General features: G+C 41.0%; 1 protein-coding gene across 1 annotated transcript; it reads left to right on the forward strand.

Moving 5' to 3' along the window:
• Window positions 1-230: 230 nt before the first annotated feature.
• On the forward strand, window positions 231-27,118 carry LOC122133343 (sacsin-like). The gene is made up of 7 exons (XM_042709356.1): window positions 231-289; window positions 8,159-8,246; window positions 8,402-8,513; window positions 14,093-14,239; window positions 14,342-15,773; window positions 15,878-15,966; window positions 16,230-27,118. Exons 1-7 carry the CDS (start codon window positions 231-233, stop codon window positions 27,101-27,103), a joined length of 12,801 nt encoding a protein of 4,266 aa, XP_042565290.1. The 3' UTR covers window positions 27,104-27,118.
• The last annotated feature ends 276 nt before the right edge of the window (window positions 27,119-27,394 follow it).

Raw genomic sequence — 27,394 nt, forward strand, 5'->3', positions numbered from 1 at the left:
CGCACACACACCACAAAAAGGTTAGGTTGTTTCGCGTCCCTCGTGTGATAACTAATCAGGGGGAATGTGTGGAGGGACTAACATCTACTCTGCGCAGACAATGGATTTCTGCCATAAGTAGAGCGGATCTGACAGCGGAGAAGTTGGAGAATGAACGTGTGTGTGGTAGCTTCAAAAGTTCTTGCTGCTCCTGAGGAACAAGACAACGCTACTACTGGTACAAAAGAAACATGGACAACTTCACATCATCCAGAAAACCAGACTCCATCCAGTTGTACGGAACTCACAGGTACAAGCACTTCTGACAAATCTTCCCAGACATCCGAATTTAACTATCTGTTCAAGGAAAGCAAGATGCAGTCTTTTACTGAGGAGTATTTTTCAAACTGTCATGACAGTGATGACAAGGTACGATTTTACACAGGCTTGCTAAGTTTTGATACATTGAATACAGTTTTCAATTTTGTTGAGGCCCATGTGTCAAGGAGGACCAAAATCTTAACACCATTTCAAGAGTTTGTGATGGTTCTCATGAAACTGAGGCTCAATGTGCCTCAGCAAGATCTGGCATATCGATTTGATGTCAGTCAGCCTACTGTCTCAAGGATTTTCTGGTCATGGATGATAGTGATGGATGCACGACTCTCACCCCTTCTCAAATGGCCTGAACGAGAGGAGATCATTCGGACAATGCCAGCATGTTTTGAGTACTCATTTGGTAGTAAGGTGACTGTAGTAATTGATTGTTTTGAAGTGTTCATCGAGAGGCCTTTAACCTGCTCGCAAGAGGGCAGACCTTCTCCAACTACAAGCACCACAACACTGTTAAAGTACTAATCGCTATCACACCACAAGGATTCATCTGTTTTGTGTCTAGGGCATGGGGGGGACGTACATCTGACAAGCACCTTACAGCAAACTGCGGTCTGTTGGAAAGACTGAAACCTGGTGACTTAGTCATGGCTGATCGTGGTTTCACAATTCAAGATAGCCTTGCCCTACGCCAAGTGAAACTGGCCATTCCTACATTCACTCGTGGTAGCAAACAGCTTGACCCAGTTGACATCGAGCACACAAGAGGAATTGCCAATGTGAGGATACATGTTGAACGTGTGATTGGACAGTTGAAACAGAAGTACAAGATGTTACAGGAAACCTTGGAGATTGATTATGTCAGCCTTACTGGTGGTTCCACAGAACCGATGGTAGACAGAATTATCAGAGTATGTGCTGTGTTAACAAACATGTGCCCATCAGTTGTACCCTTAACTTGAATTGCAGATGTCTCAACCATTACATGATAAGGACACTGTTTTTTATTTGATATACTGTTTTGAATTCATATTCATACTGTACAGATAAGGATAGTAATAAATATACTGTTTTGATATACTGTTTTGATTTCATATTCATACTGTACAGATAAGGATAGTAATAAATATACTGTTTTTTATTTGATATACTGTTTTGAATTCATATTCATACTGTACAGAATAGCGCTAAATCAAGTTTTAGTGCAGATACTACCATACAAATTGTGACAGTGAGAATGTAGCAATGCATCTTGAATTTATTTCCATCTTTATCCAAATGACTTAGATCATTCATTGCCCCAAATAGTGATGGAATGGGGGTGAACGGGCACATGTTGAGTTTTTTGTAGTGCTCAGTCTTCAGGAACAAAACCTCACAACTCCAAGGTATGTGGGGAGGGGGGCACCTGCAGCACTGTATGACTTTATTTAGCCTTGCACTGTAAACAGGGGGAAGGACAGTAAAGGTTACTATGGTAACAAGAATTACAAACAACGACATTATCTCCAGGTTAACCTCAAATGTAAAATACAAAAACTTTCCCAACCACGACGTATTTCCCATCAAACCGTTTTCCCTTGACGCTTTGTACAAAGCCAGAGACGACGTAGTTGTAAGCCTGCAGACTTTTGTACGCCTTGAAACTTTCCTGTGTGTAAAAAATTGTCTCCAGTACTAAGTACGACGCAAGATCCATTGCCTCCACTGGCGGCAGGCGATCCGCGTCTAACTGCTCATCTTGAATCAAAAAAGGATCGATTCCAACCGCTGAAATCTTTCTTTGGTAATGCAGAAGGACATGAGGTTGCAGGCCTCTCGCATAATCAGACAGCGGACACGCTAGGTCAACTTCTTCTGACATTTAATAAGTGGACCCCAAGATGGCGCCACGCGAGATGCTGACGTCACGTGAATACGCCCTATAGGTTCTGGTTCACAACAAATTGCTAATAACAGTATAATAGTGGTGATTACTATGTAATTATACTGCCATCTACTGGTCATTCAATAATAATAATATCAGAAACCTTACACATTTTACACAGGTCTAACATACTGACTAACATTAATAACAGTTCACCCAAACTGCGTTTAAAGTAGCCAGACATACAGCTATCATCTCCACATACTAACAAACACTAATATACTAGCTGCTAACTAAACCAACGTCATTACAGTACGGAATTCTCGCGTACATTCATATAACAGGAAAAACAGACTTACGGTTCGTCAGTGACGCACAAACATGTCTGAGAATAATAGGTAACAGGACTAACTTCTACTAATTAAACTGTATAGATACAACAAAACTAACGCTGTACAGACTCCTCTGGTGTTTTTCCGCGAACTTCCACAATCACGAGATGCTGCTGAGAAAACAGATATCTGCGCATGCGCATTCTGTTACGGTATCTGGCCTTCCTAACAGAAGCTTTTTATCATCCATTTCCCCTTATCGCGCTCACCATTCACTCAAACCGTATTGTTAGCCTACTACTTTTGGACGGCTTCCAAGCCCAAACGGCGTGCCTATTGTTTTGCTATATCCAGCGTGGTGCTGTAGTTTTTCTAAGGTTACTAGTTGTTGCAACAGCATGTGAAAAAAAAGACTTTTGCGAGGCCAAAAAGAACGTTAATCTCGCGAGAAAAAAATGTACGCCGTTAAAATGGGTTTGCGTTAACGTCGTTAATAACGCGTTTAACTGACAGCACTAATACATATATATTATTATTTTTTTTTTTTTTTGCTAGGCGCAGTTTTGGTGCATCCCTCTAGGTGGCGCTCTAGGCAACCGCCTTTGTCGCCTATAGGAAGGCCCGGCCCTGCCTGGAGGGGTATAGTCTGGCCTAGGCTATTTTACACCCCCAGGTATAGTTTGGCCTAGGACAGTTTATCCACTGGGGTTTACTCTGGTCTGGAGGGGTATAGTATGGCCTGGGCCAAAGTAGGCCTATACCCAGGTTTAATCTGGGCGGGGGTTAATTTGGCCTGTTACACCTGTAACTTCGTAAGTGGAGTTAAGAAGACATTTCTTCTTAACATGTTCTTAACATGTTCTTAACTGGGTCCGAGAATGAGGTCCAATGTCTGTCAACCTCTTTACATATCGTGTAGCATAGCCGCAGTGACTGAGGAGAGAGGAGGTGTAGTGTGTATGTGTGTGTGTGTGCTTTGTCCAAAATCAGCCTCTTTTTAATCAGCACGCCGGTTAAGATACTAGCTAATGAATGTTTACAAGTTCAAGTTTGAGCTTTTGGACAAAGCATGAGAAATGTCCCTTCTCATGTTACAAGCTTGTGCTTGTTGAACAAGTGGTGTGATAAATGAGGTTTTACTGGTTCGGTTGGTTTCCTCACAATCTGACCGTGTAGGCTACTGGGCTGATTGACTCAAACAGGGAGCTGCCAATAGCCCCGCCCGTTGGAAATAGCATGTGAACCAAACCACTTTGAGGAATAGGGGGATCATGATTTTTCAAAACATTGTTCTACGTTTATAATTAGCATGCTTGTGTTGTCTGGCTTTTATTTAATAAAACTATATTATTAAAAATGATTTATTTGTGTTTACAATGATTGTTGGGGGGGACAACTTTATGGTGGGGGGGGACACACACGTCCCCCCTGTCTCCACCAGGATCTCCACCTATGCCTAGTCATATGTGTCTCCTGGTCCACATTTTCCTCCGGTCTGGAGGCTTGTGGTTGCTCCTCATCTTAAATGTAATGTAATTATAATAAATTGCCATTAGTAGGCTAAAAATATGAGTTTGAAAATATTATCCTGTTTCAAATTAATTAATTAGCCTACACATTGTCATCTTTATCACAATGCAGTCTCTGTCTCACCTGCTGGTTTGCTTTTTTGTAACCAACTCTGCAAAGATGTGCTCCCCTTTGCGGCCGCCTTTAGCTGCTTCTCTTTCTCCTGAATTCTCCTCTTTTCCGTAGGCATTCTAGCCTCTACCGCACTCTACATTTAACAACACATAAAACAGTGATAGGATTTAGACATTTAACCATTTTGAATGAAATAATTCGTGTGATGCATTGTTCTTGTTAAAATGAAATGTTAGAAACTAACCATCAGCAGTAACGTTAACGTCATTTTGTTTGGAATTGGCACGTCACGTGCCTGCCTCGCTCTCTAGGCTACTTTATGAAATGTTATGGGTGGCGATTTTTTAAATCTAGGCCTACATGAAATTCTGCAGCCGTTATACTATTTTAAAACTTTTTTTTTCCCGGAGGCGCAGCTTGAGTCGAGGAGGGCAGACGGGCAGTTGCCCGGACCACCTTAGCCACCCCTGCCCCACCTCATGTGCACGTCCCTTATTAAGGCTATCTGAGGGCTACACTATTAAGGAGGAAAAACGAAACTCAATAACCACCTTTTGAGGATACACGAAATATGAGTTTCGTTTCGGATTTGTCTATCAAATGTATTTTTGTCAATTTATGTCAATCATCTTGTCTTGCTCTCAACTGACCAACCAATTAAGGACCCTCAACCCGCAATAACCGAGGTGAAATTTAGGCTAATGTGTTTGTGTTACACGAGCTATGAGTTTCGCTTCCTGTGATGCAGCATGTTTTCTGAGTACGTGGAAACACCTTGCCTCTGAAGACTGCTGGTGTAGGTGGGGCGTAAATCAATGATATAAATCCAGGTCGCCAAGGATGTGCCGTCCCATTTGTTTGCGAGGAACGCGCTGAACTCCAGGGATTGCTGATATGGTGTGTTGTATAAGATGTCATCTGTGTTCACTGTATTCAGGTTTAACGAAAGTTTGCATTTGTCGGTCTACTGTACACCTATGTATAAATGTATTCATTTCAGTTGCAGGGTCCAATCAATTAGCTGCTGAAAAATGAGTGATCCTGTCAGAAAAGGAAAGAAAAATAAAAAGTAAGTGGAAACACCTTTGGTATAGGTGATCATCTCTGGCTTTAGTAATGTAGTTTTAGGACCAGTTTGGATATAATAGTATACAGTATTCTACAAAAAGCATGTTGGGGGTGATTTAAAGTAATATGTTTAGTAGATCATGCCTTATAATGTTATGCAATGTCATCCTGGTACATGTAATGTACAGCCTGGGAGTGGTAGATTGATAGAGTGGAATACCTCAAATGTATTAGTTATTCTTCTGAAAGTCAGTAATTAAATGAAAATGTTGAACTACACATTACTGAACTACATACAAATACATGTACTTACTAATTTGTATACACTGGTGCTACATTTAGACACTTGTGGAAACTACGTGACCCCTTCCAACTGAAATGAAAATGTGTCCATGATTTATCATGTGGACACGGGACAAAATGTCTGCAGATACAGATTTTTGCATACAAATGTCTGCTTTGAAGTGTAAAATGCAAATGACCAGGTTTATGATTTGGAAACACATTTGATATGTGAGAGAATATATAACAGAGCTAGCTGAGCAGGAAGCGTTCATTCACATTTCATATAACGTAATAAGCTCATTATTGGCATTTTTGGCAAGTGTTTGAAGGTGGACAGGTTAAGCCTGTAAGGCCGTGGGTTATTGTCAGCATCTTGTTATGTCACATGTAACTGGAAACATTCTTCTGGTGTACATTATTAAGGGATTAAGTGCCAAAGCCACCCCACAGCTTTCTGTGCCGTCAGTTCTGGCACTGTCTTCTTGGGGACCTCTAACTGCTGGAAATCCAGTAGGCCCTCTGCCTCTAAGTGATCCCAAGATGGCACAGTACCTTAAAAGAATCATGCAGCTTACAATAAAAAAGGACCTTGCCTAATGCGCAGTTCTTTTATTTGATTGTTTGCATGCAAATGTTTCCGATGATGGCATGAAAACTCTCAGGAATTCATCAGCCCCCATTTGATTCTATTTCCTGCTGTCAAATGTAACAGGTCTAGTTAGAATTATTTACATTTGACATTTGAGGATGGTGGATTCCTAAGACCACAGGAATTTTCATGTGACTGGATGTTCTGCAGTCACAGAGCGATATGAAATGTAAGACTAGAGATGCATTCCTGCAGGAAAATGTGAATGTGATTGCGCCGCAACAGCAATCAGCCATTGCATGCCGTAACCTATGCAGTTATGTGGATGAGTCAATGTTCAAAAGGAGTCAATGGTCTCCCTTCATTGTGTGCATTGCACCTTATTGAGATCTAGGAAGAACTCGACCACTATGTTTGTTAGGAAATCCACACATTTGATAGGATGTGTTGTGGATAATTTCTTCAACTAATTATTAAAAAAAAAGTCTCTTTAAGAAGGTCAACAAAGGGAGGCTGTCTATGGAGAGTCTGATGTTACAAGGAAGTATCAGAGTTATTATGTTGGGTTCCCATTCCTTCCTATTTCTGCAAATTATGACGTGATCAGGGTTCATGGTGGTGCAGCTTAAGGTGTATGGCCACCATTTTGTGTAATGCTTCTTTACAGTTTTCTTGTTAACGCCCAAGCTTGCAAAATTACTGATATTTAAGGCATGTATAGTAACAACATCAAAATAAACAAGTCAGATGCAAACAGTATGGAAGTCTGTTGAGTAAAATACAATATTTTACATTAAAGGTGCAGTAGGACACCCTTATAAACACTGTCATATTTGCTAAAACTGTCACTATGTCCTGACAGTAGTACATGAGATGGACACTGTGAAAAAACACTCTATAGCTTGAAAATTTGAACGAGTACAATTTCCAGGTCCGTACCCCCTCCCTCTCCATTGTGCCCCAACCCTGCCCCTACCCACAGAGGAGGCTGCCGTGCACATGCTATCTACAGCAATATCTATTCGGCTAAAGAACTAGCAGACACTTATTTCAGTGCTTAGGTGTGTGTTTGATAACAGAAACACCTGTTACATTTGACATTTGAGGCTGGTGAATTCCTGAGACCGCAGGAATTTTCATGTGACTGGATGTTCTGCACAGTCACAGAGCGATATGAAATGTAAGACTAGAGATGCATTCCTGCAGGAAAATGTGATTGTGATTGCGCCGCAGCAGCAATCAGCCATTGCATGCCGTAACCTATGCAGTTATGTGGATGAGTCAATGTTCAAAAGGAGTCAATGGTCTCCCTTCATTGTGTGCAATGCACCTTATTGAGATCTAGGAAGAACTCGACCACTATGTTTCTCTGAGGAACATCTGTTGCTATGCGATTAAGTGACAGCCATGGTTCATTCAAAGAGTATCACAAAGTATTTAAAGGCCCAACCCTAGCTGACTTCGCCTAATCTGTCAACATACCTTGGCATTATTGTTCACCGTGGCATAAGACAGTTGATTCTCTGACTAGTTTTACTGGAATGTTTAGCAATTTCTCCAACTGCTGACGCCAGAGACTCTATGCCTTTGAAACATGTTTTTCATATTGTAAATGTAAGGCTCTTGTGCTGGTCTATCAATTTAAACCTATTTAATCAACATAAAGTTGGTAAATACTGACAAACATGCTTTCCCTCCACAATACCTAGGCGACATGGCGTGTCTCATTGGATGAAGGCATCATAAATGTAATAATGCTTTTGAGCTTATAACTGGCCAGTGCCAGTTATAGTGTAGGTGCCAATCACATTGGAGAGCCTTTTAGTAATTAGGCCTTGTGCATAGCACCTCTGTCTGATCTACAGTGCATATTTTTAATAGCATTTTTTTATTTAACAGTACATTTAATAAGAGGTTCATTTTTTAAACTTCTGATAGAAGTACAATAATTAGATATTGAGTTGATGTTTTTCATTATTAAGTATGGTATGTCTTCAATCGTTTAAAAGTTGTTGATATGCAGAGCTCTTATTCACTCAATGTTTTTTGTTTTGTTTTCAGAAACACATTTGGTGCAACATCTCCACCTTTTATAGACTACTTGAAAGATATCCTCAGGAGATATCCAGATGGAGGACAAATATTAAAGGTATGTTCAGAATTGTTTTGCATATGGCAGTATTGATGATGAATGTCAGTATTGATGATGAATGGCAGTATTGATGATGAATGTCAGTATTGATGGTGAATGGCAGTGTAATCTGTAACGCCGTTCTCTGACTGGTCTGCCTGGTCTTTGAACAGGAGCTGATACAGAATGCAGATGATGCTGGCGCTTCAGAGGTGGTGTTCATTCATGATGAGAGGGCCTATGAGAAAGACAGCCTGTGGAGTGAAGACCTTGGAAAGTACCAAGGTAACCAAACTCAGTTCTGTGTGGTCTGTTACTGAGTTACTTTATAGTGTGTGTCCGTCAGATGCTACTTTTTTCCAAACCTTTCCAAATCTTTGTCAAATCACCAGTGTAAACTTGCCACAGTCACACAATCACCAGGACAGCTCTTTAATATTAGGAAATATAGGCAAAAGACAAGCATGGCAACCTTGTGACCAATGCAACAGTTCCCACATGTAAATATACTTAAAAAAAATATTATTATAATGGAACACCAGCAGCTCCATCAGTTTTCCCTTGTCTGATATGAGCCATTAAAGGCACCAGTCATTATTGATAAAACAAGCTGTAACTGTCAAGTATGACTTCACCTGTAAAGACAGTTTTTCCCCCCAGAACTGCAGTTCTGGTTGCTTTGTAGTGTGGATTAGACTGCATGTCTGGGGTATTAAGGTGTCTCCGTTAGGAATCATGTAACAGTTTTTTTTGCTGATGTCACTGATCTTGGGCTAGAGTGCTCTTATTATTTAGAGGTCCTTGATCCAGAGTAGTCTCTGTGACGGGGGTTTCTGAAATGTGAGTTTGACAGATTATCTTGATTTTAGAAATTGGTTAAAACCAACGGCAACGAGCAATTGTGAATCTCTGATGTATGCTTTTATAGGCAATTCGCTTTGGAATCATCCTCAAATTCAGTTTGTAAGTGTCTGGTTATGTTGAGGGCAGATAAACACACCTGTTTTTTTGGTTTGGCATCGATCTCTGAATGGCAGTGCACCATTGTTTCTTATGTGCTGTAGGGAACATTTTCAGTAAGGCCCTGTAGCATCCATTGTCTAGCCTACATACTGTGAATGGACTAACAGCCTAAAACTATATAGCCTACCATTGCTAACTTGACTGTTCGTACCACAGATATTATACCATCAGATAAAAGCTTTTTCAAGGCTGTTATCAGTAAAGAAGACAATATTATAGTGATGAATTGTGCATAATGGGCTGTATTCTGTCATGTATGTAAGAAGAAAACAAAAGTGTGCTGCTACGCAGTTTTTAGCCAACGTATACTCCGCCCTTGACTTACGTCTGTGATTTGCATGTCATAAAGACAGTTATGTGCAAAAATATTTAGTGGGGGTTACAGATGGGGCCAGTGAAAATACCATACAGCATATAGGGCTCAGGGTTTCAGGGTACCCAACTTAATACAAAGGTAAAGACACCATATTATAGTGCAAAATATATTGCATACCGTATATTTCCTTGGCTCATCTCATGTGAATATCAGATTATGACACTCACATGAGATAAGCCAAGGAATCATTAATCAGCCTATCAAAGTCCAGTTTGAATGCATCATCACCAATAAATCAAAGGTGTGGGTTGTATATAAATAACATAGATATTATTTATTAGCTGATAACAAATGTATAACCAGAACATATTTTATATTATTTACAAGTACCTTCAATTCATAAAATCATGTATCAGCTTTCTATAGATTAAAATAATTATTTAAGGATGCAGAATTGTCTGGCCTTGTTCTGATGCAATTACAAAACACCACACAACAGATGTCCTACTTGATTTCTTTATTACTTTTATCATTTTAATTATTTATATAATTTAATAATAACAAACGTGCCATTCAATTTCCATAGTTTTATCTCAAAATCATGTTAAAAAAAATGCTCTCTAAAAAATCCAACTCAAATGTGTAAGCCACTGTATAACCTACTTCCACCACCTCTAACCATAATGTAACCAAGTCGCCCTTATTCACACGATCCTCTGTGTCCCTTTGGCCTTTCTGTGCTGTATTTTGGGCTTCATTTTCCATACTAACCTGTTTATCACAGACATACACATGTTCTCCAATTCTCTCTCATAAACAGACACACACATACAGTCTACTATGTCTAGTAAGGTCAGTTGAGCTCATTTAAACATCTGTTCACCCCATGGCGAAAATCAAAATGGAAATAAAATCTTTGATGGGGTCTCCCGGCCCAAAAAACAATGCTGTAAGCTTGTAAAAGTGTCCTGTAATGTGTAGAAAGACTGGAACGTGCGCTTTTCAGCGACACGCTTCTGAGGACTGGAGTAGGTCAAGCGCTACCACAAGGCCTCATTGAAATTGTGAAGGGAAGGTTTGCACGGTACCATGCATACCACACTACCAGAGACAGGTTTGTTGGTAAAGGCCCCGTCACACCATGACGTTCTGGTCAACGTTCTCTGAACTTTCTAATCGTTCTATTTCGAGCGTTCTAGGGCGATGTGGACACATCTGGCGTGTTACTAACGAAATAATTGCGTAGGACTGACACATGACTAGCGTGGGACTGACGCATGAGGAGTGTGTAACACCGACCAAGTGAAGTGTCACTGGTCCGCGACAAACATGTGCTGACGTGTCACTCCAGTGCTACAAACAATAAGTCAACCTTAGAAGAGCGTGTTAAGAGTGTAATTTACGTGTGAATAATGACAGAAAAGCGTTTTGCTGGCGTGTGGGTTTTATGGTCAAACGGGTATAAAACGCTGGAAAATCATAGTGGATTCAGTTGATCTGAACAGTGAACATCATGCCGCCAAGACCACGAAAAGGTGTCAGGGGGGCTTCTGCTATTAGCGCTGCTGCAAGTAAGAAGATGATAAATGCTGCTGAAAGTAAGAAGAATACAAAGCCTCTTTCACTAGCAATGTTTTCGGACGAAGATTTACTGTTATTATTACTGTGATTTGCGAAATAACGGGCGTTATTCCTGGGGTTTTATGTTAATTAAAATAAATGATTTAAATTTGACACTGAATTTGTGTTTCTCAATGTTTATTATTAGAAAACATCAACACATCCACACACATTGTCCCTGTCACAAGAGTCTTCATATCATATCCATCTGCCATGGAACAGCACTAGCTATAACAGTGCTCAGCTATGTTCAAGTTCAGTAGGCTACATCTACTTCATGCTGGGCTCAAGCAAGCATATACCCTCCACTCCGCTTTTCGCTAGATTATGCAATGACCTTGCATGACATGATAGCATTGAATATGTAGATGTATAGTGCACAGAATAACGTTTGCAATGATGTAAGTTGCGTTTGTTGATCACGTATGGTTAATAACATATTAATTGTAGAAGGGACATGATAAAATCAAGATCTTCCCTTGGTGAAAAAACTTTCGCCTATATCTTCCTACGAGAGATGGGTTAGGTGCTCAAATTTCCCTGGATCAAAGAGGACGTTAGTAGGCATGTCCAAACTAAAAATCACGTCTCAGGATTGCTGCGCACATAAGTTATTTCGGGTGCATCAACTGTACTCAGTCTACCCTACCCAACGACTGACTATGATAGCCAAACGCGTGCAAAGTTAATAAAACGTTCCACGAAAGTTCTCCAGCGTTTAAATGAAACGTTGAAGAACGCTGATCTCCATGAGAACTTTTGTGCATGTTCAAAACTTTTTTTTTCGACCAGCGTTCTCCTCCGATCACCGACGATTACCGACGATTACAGCGTTCACCAGCTCTTCTGGCGCAATTCCAGCGACCATGGACGATTACCAACGTTTCCTCTAACATCATAGAACGTTGACCAGAACGTCATGGTGTGACGGGGCCTTAAGGCTTGTTGGCAAGTCAGAGCATTTGTAGTGCTCACTTCCTGCAATTGGCATCTCTCACACAACTTCCACACACACACACACACACACACACACACACACACACACACACACACACACACACACACACACTGTTCTTTACCCATCAATGGGATCCTTACATCTCACATCCCAGTGAGAATCTCTTGCTGTATCTGAGAGTGCAGTCACACTGAAAAAACTGGTAACTCGTGGTGTCGCCCTGGTGTGTCTGTAAGAACACCGCTAGAGTCAGAATGCTGTGTATGGGTTTACTTTCGACATTGCAGGCAGCACAGTAATGCACTGGACTCAAACAGGCATATCCAGCAAAAGACAGAGACACTTTTTATGTTTGTGGTCTAGCAGAAAGGAAATAAATTACAAATTATACATCAGTTTGCATAAATCACATAAAGGCTTAATATGTACAGATCAGCCACACAATAAAGATGTGTGTGACTATACTGCCATCTACAGGTCAGTAACAGTGCTATCGCTATGGGGGGCACTGTAGCCCCGACCATATACGGGCTTGAACGCCCACGGGGACACGGGTTCGAATCCGACCCGCTGTCATTTCCCGATCCCACTCCCCACCTCTTCTCTCCATCTCATTTCCTGTCCAAACCTTCACTGTCCTATCTCATTAAAGGCAAAAAGCCCCAAAACAAATCTTAAAAAAAAAAAAAAACAGTGCTATCGCTAGTACTCTATGCCCTTAATGTGCAGCATCACGTTCGGAATGGAATCCTTACTCACGTTGTCAATAATAATAAAATGAAGTTGACAAATTTGAAACAGGTCTAACATACTAACTAACATCATTAACAATTCGCCTCAGCTGCATTTGGAGTAGCCAGAAATACAACTTGTATCATCACATACTAACACACACTAACAAACCAGCTGCTAACACCAACAGCGTTATTACAGAACGGAATTAGTTTGTACGTTCATCCAACAAAGAAAACAAACTTACAGTTCGTCAGTGACCCACAAACTTGCAGGAAAGTAAGTGGAAATGCAGTCAAACATCCACCGCTAAGCTATAAACGAACGAGCAAACTAGTTGGCATGCTGACTTATCAGGTGTGATTTCCCGCAAACTAAACTACTCACCAGATGTGCCAGGAAACAGATCTCTGCTAATGCGCGCAGTGAAATCTGCTACGGTCACTGGCCCTTCTACACACACCTTCCCTTGATAACCAAAACAGTCTTGCTTAACACTCAGAAGAGTTTAGCCAGCCAAGTTGTTGGCCATTAGTTTAGAATAATAATAATAATAATAATACACTTTATTTGTTTGGCACTTTTGATACAGGGACTGCAGCTCAAAATTGAATGACAAATGGAATTGTGCAAATTCTTCACATTTTGAGGCAGAATCCAGGTTGAAAATGCCAGAGGCTGTAACGGGATAGTCGGTCTGTGGTTGAGAACCGTACCCTAGAGTTGCCGCAATTCTCTGCAATGATATTTGAAAAGTAGGCTTTTGTCTCAGTGCAGATAGTATTGTTGTAGGTGGGGATACTCTTCTTTAAAACTGGACCTCCAGTTAGTTGTTCTCCATGCCCCGACACAATCTCTTTAGCTCACAGATAGTCATTTATTCATGGTGGCATTTTGTCATGTAACCCCTTTTTGATCTTGATTGTCGCAATGCTGTCAAATGCATTTCTTAAGTTGCTATTAAAGGCATCAACCATTTCATTCATAGAAGAGTGTGCATTAGATAGATCACCTAAGTTTGCAAGTTCAGAACCTTTTTGTTCTGCTCATAGGTCCTTCCTCATTTTGAAATGTGCAATGTTTACTTCCCCATAAAGACACTTGCATACTTTTTCACATTCAGGTTTTTTTTTCACCTTTTTGTAACCAAACTAACCTCAACCAAAATACCTTTAATTTTGAGTAGATGTAACTGAACATTGTTATCTTGAGCAGGTCCTGCCCTCTATGCTTTCAACAACACTGTCTTCACTGAAGAAGACTGGCATGGTATTCAGGCCACAGGAAGAAGTGTCAAGCGCGATGATCCAAACAGAGTGGGGAGGTTTGGGATTGGATTCAGTTCTGTCTATCATATCACAGGTGAAAATGATATAGCAATACCACTTACTACATACATACTTAATCATGTTGTGTTAAAAAAAGCTGTTAAATCTAATGCCATTGAATCATCATTACCCATAGATGTGCCATGCATATTCAGTTCCAAATACCTGGGGCTGCTGGACCCACAGGAGAAGATATTTGGAGAAGGAGAGGGAGGTTTCAGATGGTCTCTGGATGATGATGAAGAGAGAAAGATGCTTTTGACCTTGAGGGATCAATTTAAACCACTCCGAGACATTGTTAAACAAGTCAGTAACAGTACCTGGGAGAAAACCATAGAAGAGGATCAGTATTTTAATGGGACTCTTTTTAGGTTTCCTTTGCGCTGTGAATCCTCAGAGATTTCTGACAACTTGTATGACTCTGACAAAGTTGTTCAGCTCTTTGACAGTTTCATTGCAGATGCAGACATTAGCCTTCTTTTCTTGAGACATGTGTCTAATGTCTCCCTGATGCACATTAATACCTGTGGCTCTGTAGCAGTGAGACTTAAAGTGTCCCTGTCAAGCTCCCCAGCATGTTCAGATTCAGGTGACACAGACCCCTCAGAGGGGTCAACCGTGTTTAAAAACATTTCTTCTGCTTCACTGAGTGATGGAGAGAGAAATACCCAGTGGCTTGTAACATCATACTGCCTGAAGGAGGGGGAAGTGACAAAGATTGACTCACTTGCTGAGAAGATGTGCTACCAGCCTAAAGTTGACTTGGCTTTCCCTTGTGATCCAGATAACTGTTTTTCTCATGGACGACTGAGTTGTTTCCTTCCACTACCAAATAATGAGTCAAACAGGACCGGGCTCCCAGTTCAAATTAATGCATCTTTTGGCTTGACTGACAACCGGCGGCATATCAAATGGCAAGATGAGGACCAGAAGAACGACGAAACGGCACAATGGAATGAGCTTCTGATGACTGACGTTCTTCCTCACACATACTTGAAGATGATTCTTGATTCCATTCAGTGTTGCAGGAACTCCATCCTTCCTGCAACATCAGTGTACCGCCTATGGCCAGACATTGTCCAAATGGAACATAAGGAGAAATGGCACCGAATAGCAATGGATCTTTTGGAACGTCTACTGGACGAAAAAGCCGTGCTCTCTCTTGCTAAAGATGAAAAAATCTGGGTGACCCCATTAGATGCTGTATTTCCAGCTAATGACATTCAGGAGCCAGTCTTAACATCTGCTGTGGCCAGAGTTTTGATGGCAGAGAATGAGAATCTTATCAACATTCCAGAGCATGTAGTGAATGATGTGAAATGTGTCTTTCCTGAGTCAGACAATCTACAGTGGATCACCCCGCGTTTTGTCAGGGATGTTCTCCACAGAGGTGGATTAGAGGAGGTTTCACACAATGACAAGCTTTCCCTTCTGGAGTATGTGCTCAGTGATGGGAATTACCAGGAGCTTGAGGGTCTGCAGCTCCTACCACTTAACAATGGGATCTTCAAAAAGTTCACGGACAGTGATGAATGCACTGCTTTCATTGACAACAAAGAATTTCCAATGTGAGTTGGGAGCATTGACTTTAGAATTGTTTATCTTCAGATAAACCTTATATTCTTTTGTAAAGATACTTGAAAATTCAGTTTTGTTTGCTTCCACTTTACAGAGAATTGCTGCCATTTTGCAAAGAAGCGTTAATAGCTCAGGAATTGAGCCCCAAGAGCCTTTGTCACCTGAGGATTCTGGCCACAAAAGGTTTGTTAGTTTCTCACTATAAATAAGCCAACATAAACAAATAAACACATATAACAGTAGTAGTTCACCAGCATACTGTCAGGGTATGGAGTGTATTTATAAGAATAAAATCATTAGGAGTCTGTAATACATCATGGTAAATTATTGTATAGAAATAACTGTAGAATTTGGTGTAGAAGAAGAAGAAGAAGAATTGCAGAATTTAAGGTGTAACACATTTTTTTAGAAACTCATCTAAATCTTTTCTTTTGAAAAAATTGTAGAAACATTCAAAATCATCAACCTGGATGCACACAATGTGGCTGATTTAACCAAGAAACATTTTCCACATGAATGGAAAAATGGACATGACCATGTGATATGGGACGTAGGTAATCCAGACCATCCTCCAAGGGGTTGGTTGATAGAGTTCTGGAAATATCTGAGTTCCCACTGGGAGGAGTTAGGCCACTTTATTAACATGCCGTTGATACCTGTGAAATCACCTGAAAGTGATTCCAAATCTGTGTTGTTGGCAAGGCTACAGGAAAAGCCCACCCTGGTGTTTCAGCAAAGCAAACATAGCAGCCTGTCTGAACAAATTCAGAATGTGGTGAAGAAGGTTGGGGGAACCGTCATAAAAAGAGATGAGTGTCTCAAACACCATGACATAGAAACCTTTGTACTTCCACCATCACCAAAAAGCCTGCTGAAAATCTTCTTAAACCTGAGCAGGGATCAGGTCATCAGGGGAATCCACTCAGCATCTTGCACTGAAAAAGAGGAAATCAAGTTCTTCCTCTCTTCCTTGGATTCTCTTTCCAATGAAGAGCGAAGCATAGTCTCTAGGATGCCTCTGTTCCAGTTGATGACTGGCGACTATGTATGTGCTGAATCAAAACGTGCAGTGCTTTTGAACTCCTCACCAACCATTCCCTCTGACCTACCCATTCCTAATTATGTGGTCCAGTGTGCTACTGAAGCAGATCGCAGACTTTCGTCTATGATGAAGATTGAACTTTTGGACACAGCACAGTTGGCTCTTCTTCTGGTGGATTGCATTGAAACAGGATCTTTCAATCGAGAGAATGAAAAGAAAACAATGATCTGGATATTACAACACGGCTTCACTCTCTTCACTCAAAATGTGATGTTACACAAGAAATGTAAAGCTCTGACCTTCATTGAAACAGAAGGAGAGTGCCAAAAAACCAGAGCTTCAAATGTGTTCGATCCCAGCAATGACACCTTCAAGAACCTCTTTGAGCCAAATTTCTTTCCTTCTGCTGACTACGTAATGACTCCACAAATGCTCCAGAGCTTAAAGCAACTTGATCTGCAGTCAAAAGAGAAGGACATATCACCTAAAAATGTGCTGGATGTTGTCAGAAATCTTGAAGAGCTTCACACACATTCTCAAGAAGAAGCCTGTAAGAAAGCAGATGTCCTTCTCAAAGTGCTGAACGATTATGATATAATTTCTAAATTCTCTCCTAGCCAGCTGGAGCAACTGCAGAAGATACACTGGTTTCCTTGTCAGAATCCACACACTGTAACCAAAGACCTCGAAGAAAGACCTGAAAAAAAAGGTTTCTATAAGCTATGTGAGATCACACATTCGAAATACCGTACTGTTGTTGGGCATGTTATGCCACTTGTTGCTGAGCTAAATGAGAAAGTTTGCAAACAGCTTGGACTACTGAACCCACCACCAGCTGAGAAAGTCATGGAGAATCTATCTGTACTAAACTCAATGGCCCAAACCACACCTGACCTGGACAAAGATATCCAATTTAAAACAAAGTTGCATGACACATACAGTTTTATGCAGAACCATATTGGGCTTTTTAGGGAAGTAATGAAGAAGAATCCTGTGCCTTGGCTCTGGATTGACAACCACTTTGTTTCACCTTGTGATGTGGTTTTAGCCTATCCCCCTGAATTGGATCTGAGTTCTTACATTAAGAAGGTGCCAGAAGAATACTCACCATTTGAAGTCTTACTGAAAGAGTTTGGAGTGAAATTAAACCTTTCAGACGATGAGATTGAGGAAATACTTCATGATGTCAAAGAAAGAATTGACAAAAGAAGTCCACCCTTTGGAGAGCCCTCTGAGTTGAGAGTGTCCTTAAATATTCTGAACTGGATGCGTAAGGAGCAGAAACCTGCTAAGGATGATACTCTAGTACCAGTCATGGCAGAGAACCAAAACTTTGCTATGCAGCCTGCCTCTAAGTCTGTAGTCTGTGATATTAGCAAAGAGGGTTTAGCAGACTTGGAGGAACACCATGAAGATTTTCATGTCATACATGAAGAGGTACCTCCTGTGACGACAGAGTGGCTGAGAATTCCGCTGCTCAGCACTCGCATTCTAAACCCAGAGTACATTGGAATAGAGCAGTGTGGGCAGACAGAACCCATAACTCTGCGAATTAAAAACATTCTGAAGGAGTACGACGAGGATAGTGACATTTTTAAAGAGCTCCTACAAAATGCTGAAGATGCTGGTGCAAGAACTTGCAGATTCATGGTGGATTTCAGGAAACACAGAGACCCTCCTGAAAGTCTCATTGACAGTGGTATGTCCCTGTGTAGCGGCCCTTGCCTTTGGACATTCAATGATGAACTTTTTTCAGATGAAGACTGGGAGAACATCACCAGAGTGGGATCTGCTTCAAAAGAAAAGAAATTGGAGAAAATTGGAAAATTCGGAATAGGATTTAATGCAGTATACCATGTGACTGATGTTCCCTCTGTGTTGAGTGGGAAGAACCTCCTCATTTTCGATCCAAATGTGACACATCTAAAAAAGTTCATTCAAAACAAGGGAAATCCGGGAATCAAACTTAATTTATTCCAACGGCGAATTTTTCGAAGGTTTCCAGGACAATTCAGATCGTATGAAGGCATTTTTGATTGCGATCTCTCTGAGATAAACACTGGAAAATTCTACAAGGGGACATTAATAAAGTTGCCCTTTCGCAGTCCAGAGGAATCAACAATGTCAGAAATCAGCACAAAGGTGTATGACACAGATCATATTATGGCTTTTCAACAACACCTGACTCATGAAGCTCAAACTCATCTGCTTTTTCTGAAAAATATAGAGCATCTCTCACTTCAGACTTTGCCAGAGAATGCCTCCACACCTCCAACCAAAGAACAAATGAAGCCTCTTGTTCAAATCACAAGAAAAGTTGTGGACACAGTTGAAATATCTGATGGAATTCGAAAAGACACACAAAACAACTCTCTTACATCTTTGATGCAACATTATACCAAGTGTGCTGATGTAATGGATAGTTCTACAGCAAGCATTACTGAAATAATTCAGAACAATGTTGATGGATGTGATGTTCAGTACTGGCTTCTTTACTCTTGTTTCGGCACCCACAGTTCACTGAGAATGGTCCAAGAGAACTATGAGCTGAACGGCTCTCTGCCAATTGGGGGAATAGCTGTGCCTTTGCAAAAGGCATCTCAGACAGGAAAATGGGCTGCCAAGAAAAGCAGCTTAACTGGACAAGCATTCAGTTTCCTGCCTCTGTCAATTCAAACTGGCCTCCCTGTGAACATCAATGGTTCATTTGCTGTGATGTCAAATCGAAAATGTCTATGGGAGACTGGGATGAAGGCAGAATGGAACAGAGCCCTACTGAAGGATGCTGTAACAAATGCCTACATTACCACCCTACTGGTCTTGAAGAAATTGTCAGAAAATGGAAGCCTTTCAGATTATCCCTATTACACATTCTGGCCAGATAAAGAGAAAGTAGGCAAAGCATTTCAACCACTGGTTGATGCCTTCTACTCAGAAATTGTGCATGGATTTTGTAACGAAGATCTTAAACTTTTCAGTGATGGGAAGAAGTGGTACTCACTTAACTATGTGAGGTATTTAAACCCAAGCATAACAAATCACAAGAAAGTTGGAAAACTTGCAGAAAAGATTTTTCTGAGCCAGCAGAACCCAGCATTCTGTGCTGTTCCACTTCCTTCGTGGGTGAGGCAAAGCATGATGAAGAGTGGCTTCAAAGACATTGTTAAGGCGAGAACACTCAATTGGACGAAATTTTTCCAGGAAGTGGTGTTTAGAAATGTAGATTCCCTGGAATCCCAAGACAGAAATGCAATGATTCTCAGTGCAATTGACCTCAATGATGATGAAGTTGATGAACTACTGAAAGGGCATCGCATCATTCCTTCAAAGAGTAGTGGGGAACTGCAGTACATCAGAACAGTTGTGAATCCTTCTGACAAAGTGGCCTGTCTGTATGATCAAGAGGAAGGCAGGTTTCTTGATGGTACCAGAGATGACTTCTGCTCCCCAAAAAGGATCCAAAGGCTCACAGCATTGGGAATGCTAAGTGATCATCTGCCCTTAGAGGACATAATTGAGAGAGCAGGCACTATATCAAAGGTTTGGGAAACAGACCAAATTAAAGCAACAAAGCGCCTTGAATGTTTGTTTGATTTGATGAAGGAGCTGTCAGTTGACAAAAAATCTCATGACTGGTGCTCACTTCAAAACACACCACTCATCCCTGCCTGTTCGCCAGTGAACACACTAGCAGACAATCAAGTGATTTCTGCATTGAAAAAGCCCTATGAGGTTTACAACTTCAGTTGCCGCTATTTGGTGAACATGACAGAATTCACAGTAGACCATAGAGCCCTTAAGATATACGCTGATAACTCAATTCTTGAGAAACTGGGTGTGCGTCAAACACCACCACTTGAGACGGTGCTAAGACAATTGGAGGAAGCATCCAAATTTGATGTGCGTGATCACTCTCTAATAGCCAGAATAGCAAATGATAGCTATGAATACTTGAATAAGTGGCTCAGTGATCAAGAACCCCCAACTCTTTTTGATGAATTTGTGAAGTCATTTCCCTTGGTCCTGGTAGAAGACAAATTTGTACATGTGAAATCAGTGGCAAAATGTCAAGAGTTTGAAGTGAAACCATATCTCTATTTGCTTCCAAGTGTCCTCTCCAAGTTCAGCACACTTTGGGAATGTGTTGGCATACAGAATCAATTTACACCTCAGCAGTTTGCTGCTGTCCTGAATGAGATGGAAAGTAAATATGGATCCAATCCTCTTTCCGACACTGATCTTAATATCTGTCTGGACATACTTACAAAAGGACTTCTTAAGACTAAAGAGGCAATTTCACAGAACTACCTTGTTCCTGATGAAAACTCTATGTTGAGACCCAGCTCTGATCTTCATTACAACGACAGCCCATGGATGCCAGTGTCAGCTGATATCACTTTGTGTCACCAACTAATAGCAAGGGGAACTGCACGCCATTTTGGTGTTAGAACAACAAGACACCACACACTACAACACCATTTAGTTGATGGCTTTTCACCTTATGCACAAGAATTTGGACAACATGAGAAGCTAACAGTCCGAATCAAAAACATCATAGAAGCATATCCTTCCAAGAAGGACATCATTAAGGAGCTCATTCAAAATGCAGAAGATGCAGAAGCAACTGAAATACACTTCATTTGGGATAAAAGGAAACATGGCACTGAAAAAACATTTGGGAAGAACTGGAATTCACTTCAAGGTCCAGCTCTATGTGTATACACCAACAAGGTTTTTACTGATTCAGACTTGCAAGGCATTCAAAAGCTGGGGGAAGGTGGAAAACGAGGACAGTGTGGAAAGACAGGAAAATATGGTCTTGGATTCAATTCTGTTTATCATCTCACAGATTGCCCTGCCATTTTAACAGGAGACGAGTGGCTTTGCATATCTGACCCACACGTGAAATATTCAGAGTTGGCGACAATACAGTTACCAGGATGCAAGTACTCATTGGAAAATACATTTAAGGATTCATTCATGGATGTCTATCAGACCTTTTTGCCGTCAGATTTCAGCCTCAAGTCTGGAACTATGTTTAGGCTTCCCCTCAGAACAGAGGAAATGGCGGCTCAATCTGAGATTTGCAAAGCAGATGTCGGAGACCATCATATGGAGGAACTTTTGCAAGTTTTTGCTGAAGACCCAGATGGCTTGATCCTCTTTCTGAAACATATCAAGAAAATACAGTTCCATACAATCAGCCCTGACTCAGACAAACTACATACCGTGTATTTGATTGAAAAAGAACTATCTGAGAAAAGCAGCATTAAGAGAGCACACTTTCAAAATCAAGTTCAAGTTTCTCAGATTCCATGCCAGGCCATCTATGATATGCATGTCTCTTCATCAGATTCAAAACACAAAAGGCGAAGTCAATGGGTTGTTGCAGAACAGTTTGGCTCTCTTGCACCAACTCCTGACAGAGATAATGAGCAGTCAGATGTTCCACGGACCCCACAGGCAGCTGTGGCAGCATGTATGGGAGTAAAGCCTGATGAGCCTGACTTCATTGGGAGGTTGTTCTGCTCCCTCCCTTTGCCTGGGGTAACTGGACTGCCAGTTCACATCAATGGAAATTTTGAAGTTGACTCCTCTAGAAGAGACCTATGGAAAGAGGATGGGGAAAGTCTGAAGACTACGTGGAACGAGACACTCAAACTGGATGTTATTTCACCCCTGTATGCTGATCTCCTAAAGCACATACAAATGACCATTCGAACAGGAAACCACCTTGGTGTATCCACTTTAGGATCACAGTTAGATTCCTCATTTCTGACATTTTTTCCATCTATCTCAAAAGATGTTAAGCAAGAATGGCACACAGTGATCAATCATGTGTACAAATCAATCAGTGAAAGAGACCTCTATGTAATACCTGTTTTACAACGGAAGCTGGAAGATGAAGAATATGCAACAAAATACACAGTCAGCTGGTCAAATGTTTGCAAACACAATCCAATGGATTCTCCTCATTTTAGTGAAGAGCTACCAGAAAGCCTTTTTGCTATTTTAGAAGACATTGGAATGAGTGTGGTTCCTTGGTCTTGCCAGATGGATAAGATATCTACAGGTTTTACGACAGCAGGTGTGGAAGTGATGATGCTATGTCCCGGAACAGTAAGGGAGTATCTGAAGGAAAAACCTCTGAATGATGCTATGAAAACTTCAGCAACCCTGCCCTTACCAGTGGATCACACCCTAATTAAAGACAAAAAGCGATGTTCCTCACTACTGAACTTCTGTATGAGGGATGTTGATAAGAAAAATGTTAACTCTGTCAAACGACTTCCTCTTCTCCTAACTCAAGATCAGATGCTAAGGGTTTTTGACTGGGATTCTCCAAGGCTGTATTCCAGATGTTGGGATATATTTCAGGGACAGAAAGCACTCTTTGCAGATGATCTCATCATAAACCTCAATCACTATGAAATACTTGAAAAAGGCGGTTATCTTCAGAAATTGACAATTCAAATTGCATCAAAATACTTGATACCTGTGCTGAAAGACCTTGTTGAACATGAAGGCGACCCACCTGCATGGCTGAAGCAACTTTGGGAATTCTTTGACGAACAAATCCAACGAGAGGTCATAAAAGATGGAGAAACAAAAAATACTTTCAATGAAATCAAGAAAGCATTCCTAGACTCTCCTGTTTTGCCCGTCATCAGCCAAAATAACAAACAATATCTGAAAACAATGAGAGATCTTCACAGTGTTGTTTGGAAACCAACTGGGGAAATTGCATCCATCTTAGTCCAATTGGGTCTCATGACATTATACTCTAAATTTTTTGCATGTTTACCAGAAGTGCTTTTTAAACATTTGATGCCTGAGCTCCTCAAGACCGATAACAGCAATGCTGTTTTGGACCATGTTTCCCAGATTCCCCTTTCTAAATTCAAGCTCCTGTCCAATAAACACTTGGATAAGCTTCAGGAGTTTCTCCAAAGTGGAATTGGCACTGCCAAAAAAAAACAGAAATATCAGAGAAAGCTCAAGTCATTACCTCTGTTTCAAACAGTGCAGGGTGAGCGACAATGCATTGAAGGACACAATGGTGTGTTCATCCTGAAGACAGAGTGCTCTGAAAGATTCCCAGACTTGTTTAGCATTAATAAAGATGGGCATATTTTCCTTAAGTACAACCTGGTCAATGAACACCTGTCAAGGAACATGGACATAAGCATTTTGACTGATCTGGACTTCTATGTGAAGTTCCTGTTGCCCTCATTGCAGACACTCACAGAAGCACAAGTTCTTGACTCTATTCAGCTGCAGTTGGTCTTAAAGCAACACCCAACATACAAGAAATACCATGACCAGATTGTAGCCGAACTAAGAACTGTTAGGTTCATTAGGGACATCCATGGTACTCTTCAGTTGACCTCCTACTTTTTTGATGAGAAAGAATATCTTTACAAGATCATGCTTCCTCAGGAGAAATTTGTACCACCAAAGTTTTGGAATATATTTGACGATGAAGAAATATCACTGAGACGGCTATTGAAGGACCTTGGAATGAAATGCACTGTGTCGGATGTAGAGATTACTGAGTTTGCACATACAATTGAGTCAGAAGCACAAGGCCAGACGTCAGTTAAGGAGCTCAGGAAGAAGTCTTCAGCATTATTCAAAGAGGCTTTGAAATACAATGCCACTAAAAAGAACTCCAACTTGTTGAACAGGATTGCAGCCATCAAGTTTGTGTTTCCAGTGCAAATTCAGAAAGATTTGTGTGATTACCACCAACCCCTTGCTGGAGAACGAGATCTGGTTGGAATCAAAGGGTCTTTGATTGAAGAAAACTCTGATCATCAATATCTTATTTGGTCTTCCATGTCAATACTGCCCACAGACAGACTTCCTCAATCGTATCTCGAACATTTGAAAAAAGCAGGAGCCTTTCATCAGCCACCCTCTGGTTTAGTGGCCCAGAATCTGAGAAACATCTGTCTGTCAGAATGCCCAAAAAATGATTTGAGAAACATTAGAAAAACTGTATTTTGCAAATCGTATGCATACTTACAATCAAAGGATTTCAGTGCCTCTCTGCTTCAAAAGCTGCCAGTGGTTCTTGTCGAAAATGATGCTGTTCTTGTGCAAGCCAGTCAAGCAGTGCTTAATCTTGATGATCACAATGCGTTTAGACCCTATCTGTATAGAATCAGTCCACAGCATGCCTTATATGCTGAGTTCTTCAAAAGGATAGGTGTGGAGGAGACACCCACAATAAGGCAGTACAGCGTAGTCCTCAAGGATATTTTCATGGACTCCAAAGGAAAAGAAACTCTGAATGCAAATCAGCAGTCAACTATGAATCGCACTGTGCAGCACCTGTTCCAGCTGATGAAAGACCAACCAGAACAGATACAATTTCGGGAGACCTTGTATTTACCATCAGCAGATGGCAAACTGTACAAGTCAAATGTCCTCTACTTCAATGACACTGTCTTCCAGAAAAAAAGACTAGAAGACTCTCTGAAAGACAAAGTCCGTCTCCTTGTGAACCTGGTTCATTGTCATCTGGGTACGGACATGTATAAACATCAGGTGATGCTAAAATTATTGCCTGAACATATTCGTCCTACAATGTTGTCCCGTGTGACCTCTGAACGTCTTGCTGGTTCTCGTATGAAACCTTGTGAATACGGAGAAAGCTGTGAGTTCAGTGGCTCTTTCAAGAAACATTTGTCCTCTCGTCCATTTTTGCATGGTCTTACATGTTTGATCAGACAACAAAGTGAAGGCAGTATATCTCTAGATCGTGCTGTTGAATTATGCCAAAACACCTTTGGAAGACTCAAGATCACTTGCTGTGAAAGCCTAGAGACAGAGCTCTTCTTTGGTGATGAGCCACTGGCCAACACCGCTTCTGAAACACAAGTGTACTCGACAAAAGAGACACAGGGCTGCACTTTCTACCTGAAACACAGGGATGATATGGCCTCAGGGGTAATGTATGAAGTGACCACATTATTAAGCAAAGAACTAAATTTCCTGCTGGAGAATAGTCTCTGCCCAGATTATGTTTGCACTTTGGGCCAGCTTCTGTTGTGTGATACAGTGGAAGAAATTGAGAAGGCATTGGAAAAGTATGCAATCCGTAACAGTGCCTACAAAGAGGAAGGGCATCATCATCCAGATCCAGGCAGCCCCATACCTGAGGAATGGCATGATACCCTTGACATGAACTTCATGAACAATTATGAAAGAGGCGAATATGTTGGCTTTAAAAAGACATCAGAGGATGAACTTTATTACTATGCAGTGATTGTTGAACGTTTAGATGTATCAAGTGGAACAGGCCAGTATTGTTGTAGATACAAAATTCAGATCGGCACGAATGAGTTTTTTGAGGTCAGCTCCCTTGATCTTTACCAGTTTAAACGTGAAAAAACATCTGCTTCACAGCAAAATCATTGTAGAGAGATCCAACTGGTGGATGGACATGTGCCATCACATAAGAAAGACTTAACCCAGACCCTCAAAAGTGAAATTGATCAGTGCCTGAAAGAAATCTGCACCCTGTCCGAAGAAGAACAACCAAAAGCCCTCCGGCGTCTGTATCTCAGGTGGCACCCAGACAAAAACCCAGACCAAGAGAAGCTTGCTAATGAGGCCTTCAAGTACATAAAAAACAAATATGAAGAATTTAAACAACATGGATTAAACACGGTTAAACAACAATCATCATCTTCAGAGAACTACAGGGGGCAGAATAAGAGTGGACAGTCCAGTTGGTCATGGGATTTTAAAGACTTCTATGATGAGTGGGACTCTGAGGCGAAACGTCACCGCCAAGGACGAGAACACAACAGCAGACCCCACTATAATTTTTCGTCATTTCACCAGGAAATGCCAAGACCAGACAAAGCAGAAGCTAAGCGCTGGTATTTACAAGCCCAGTGTGACCTTAAAGCTGCTCACAATGACACAGGAGGAGAGAGCCCTGAGTGGTGTTTGTTCAAGGTTCACCAAGCTGTGGAGAAGGCTCTGATGGCAGCGGAGTACAGAAGGTGTGGAAAAAGCTCTCCCAACTGCTCCATCTCTAGTCTTGCTCAGAAAGTGTCAGGCTACTGCCCAGAGCTGAGTGCTTTGCCAGGCCTTGTCAGTCGACTGAAACATTTGGGTGTGAACGCCAAAACTACTCAGTACCCCAGTTACCATACTCCCCCTAAAATTCCTAACAATACATTCCAACCTGAAAACGAAAAAGAAGTTCTAGATATTGCATCGGAACTTCTGCAGAAAGTGGACACATATATAACAAACTGATTAAAAAGTAGCGTTCTTGTATGTTTGCATTATTCATTCTTAATGGTTTTTTTTTTTTTCATCTTTGAAATACCTTAATGGTGATATTATTCTGATGTTCATTCATTTCTTATGACTCTGTATCATTTATTATGGACATGATTTATCTGTGTATGTGTGCATTTTTTTCTGAAAATATGGTTGCTCAGAAGGTCTGAGTCAGTAAATAGTTAATCTCAAAGAAAAGTTAAGGGAATGGTGATATGATTCTGATTTCGTATGATGTTCTATATCATTTGTTATATGATTTAT

The sequence above is a fragment of the Clupea harengus genome, chromosome 2 (assembly GCF_900700415.2).
Source record: "Clupea harengus chromosome 2, Ch_v2.0.2, whole genome shotgun sequence".
NCBI lineage: Eukaryota > Metazoa > Chordata > Actinopteri > Clupeiformes > Clupeidae > Clupea > Clupea harengus.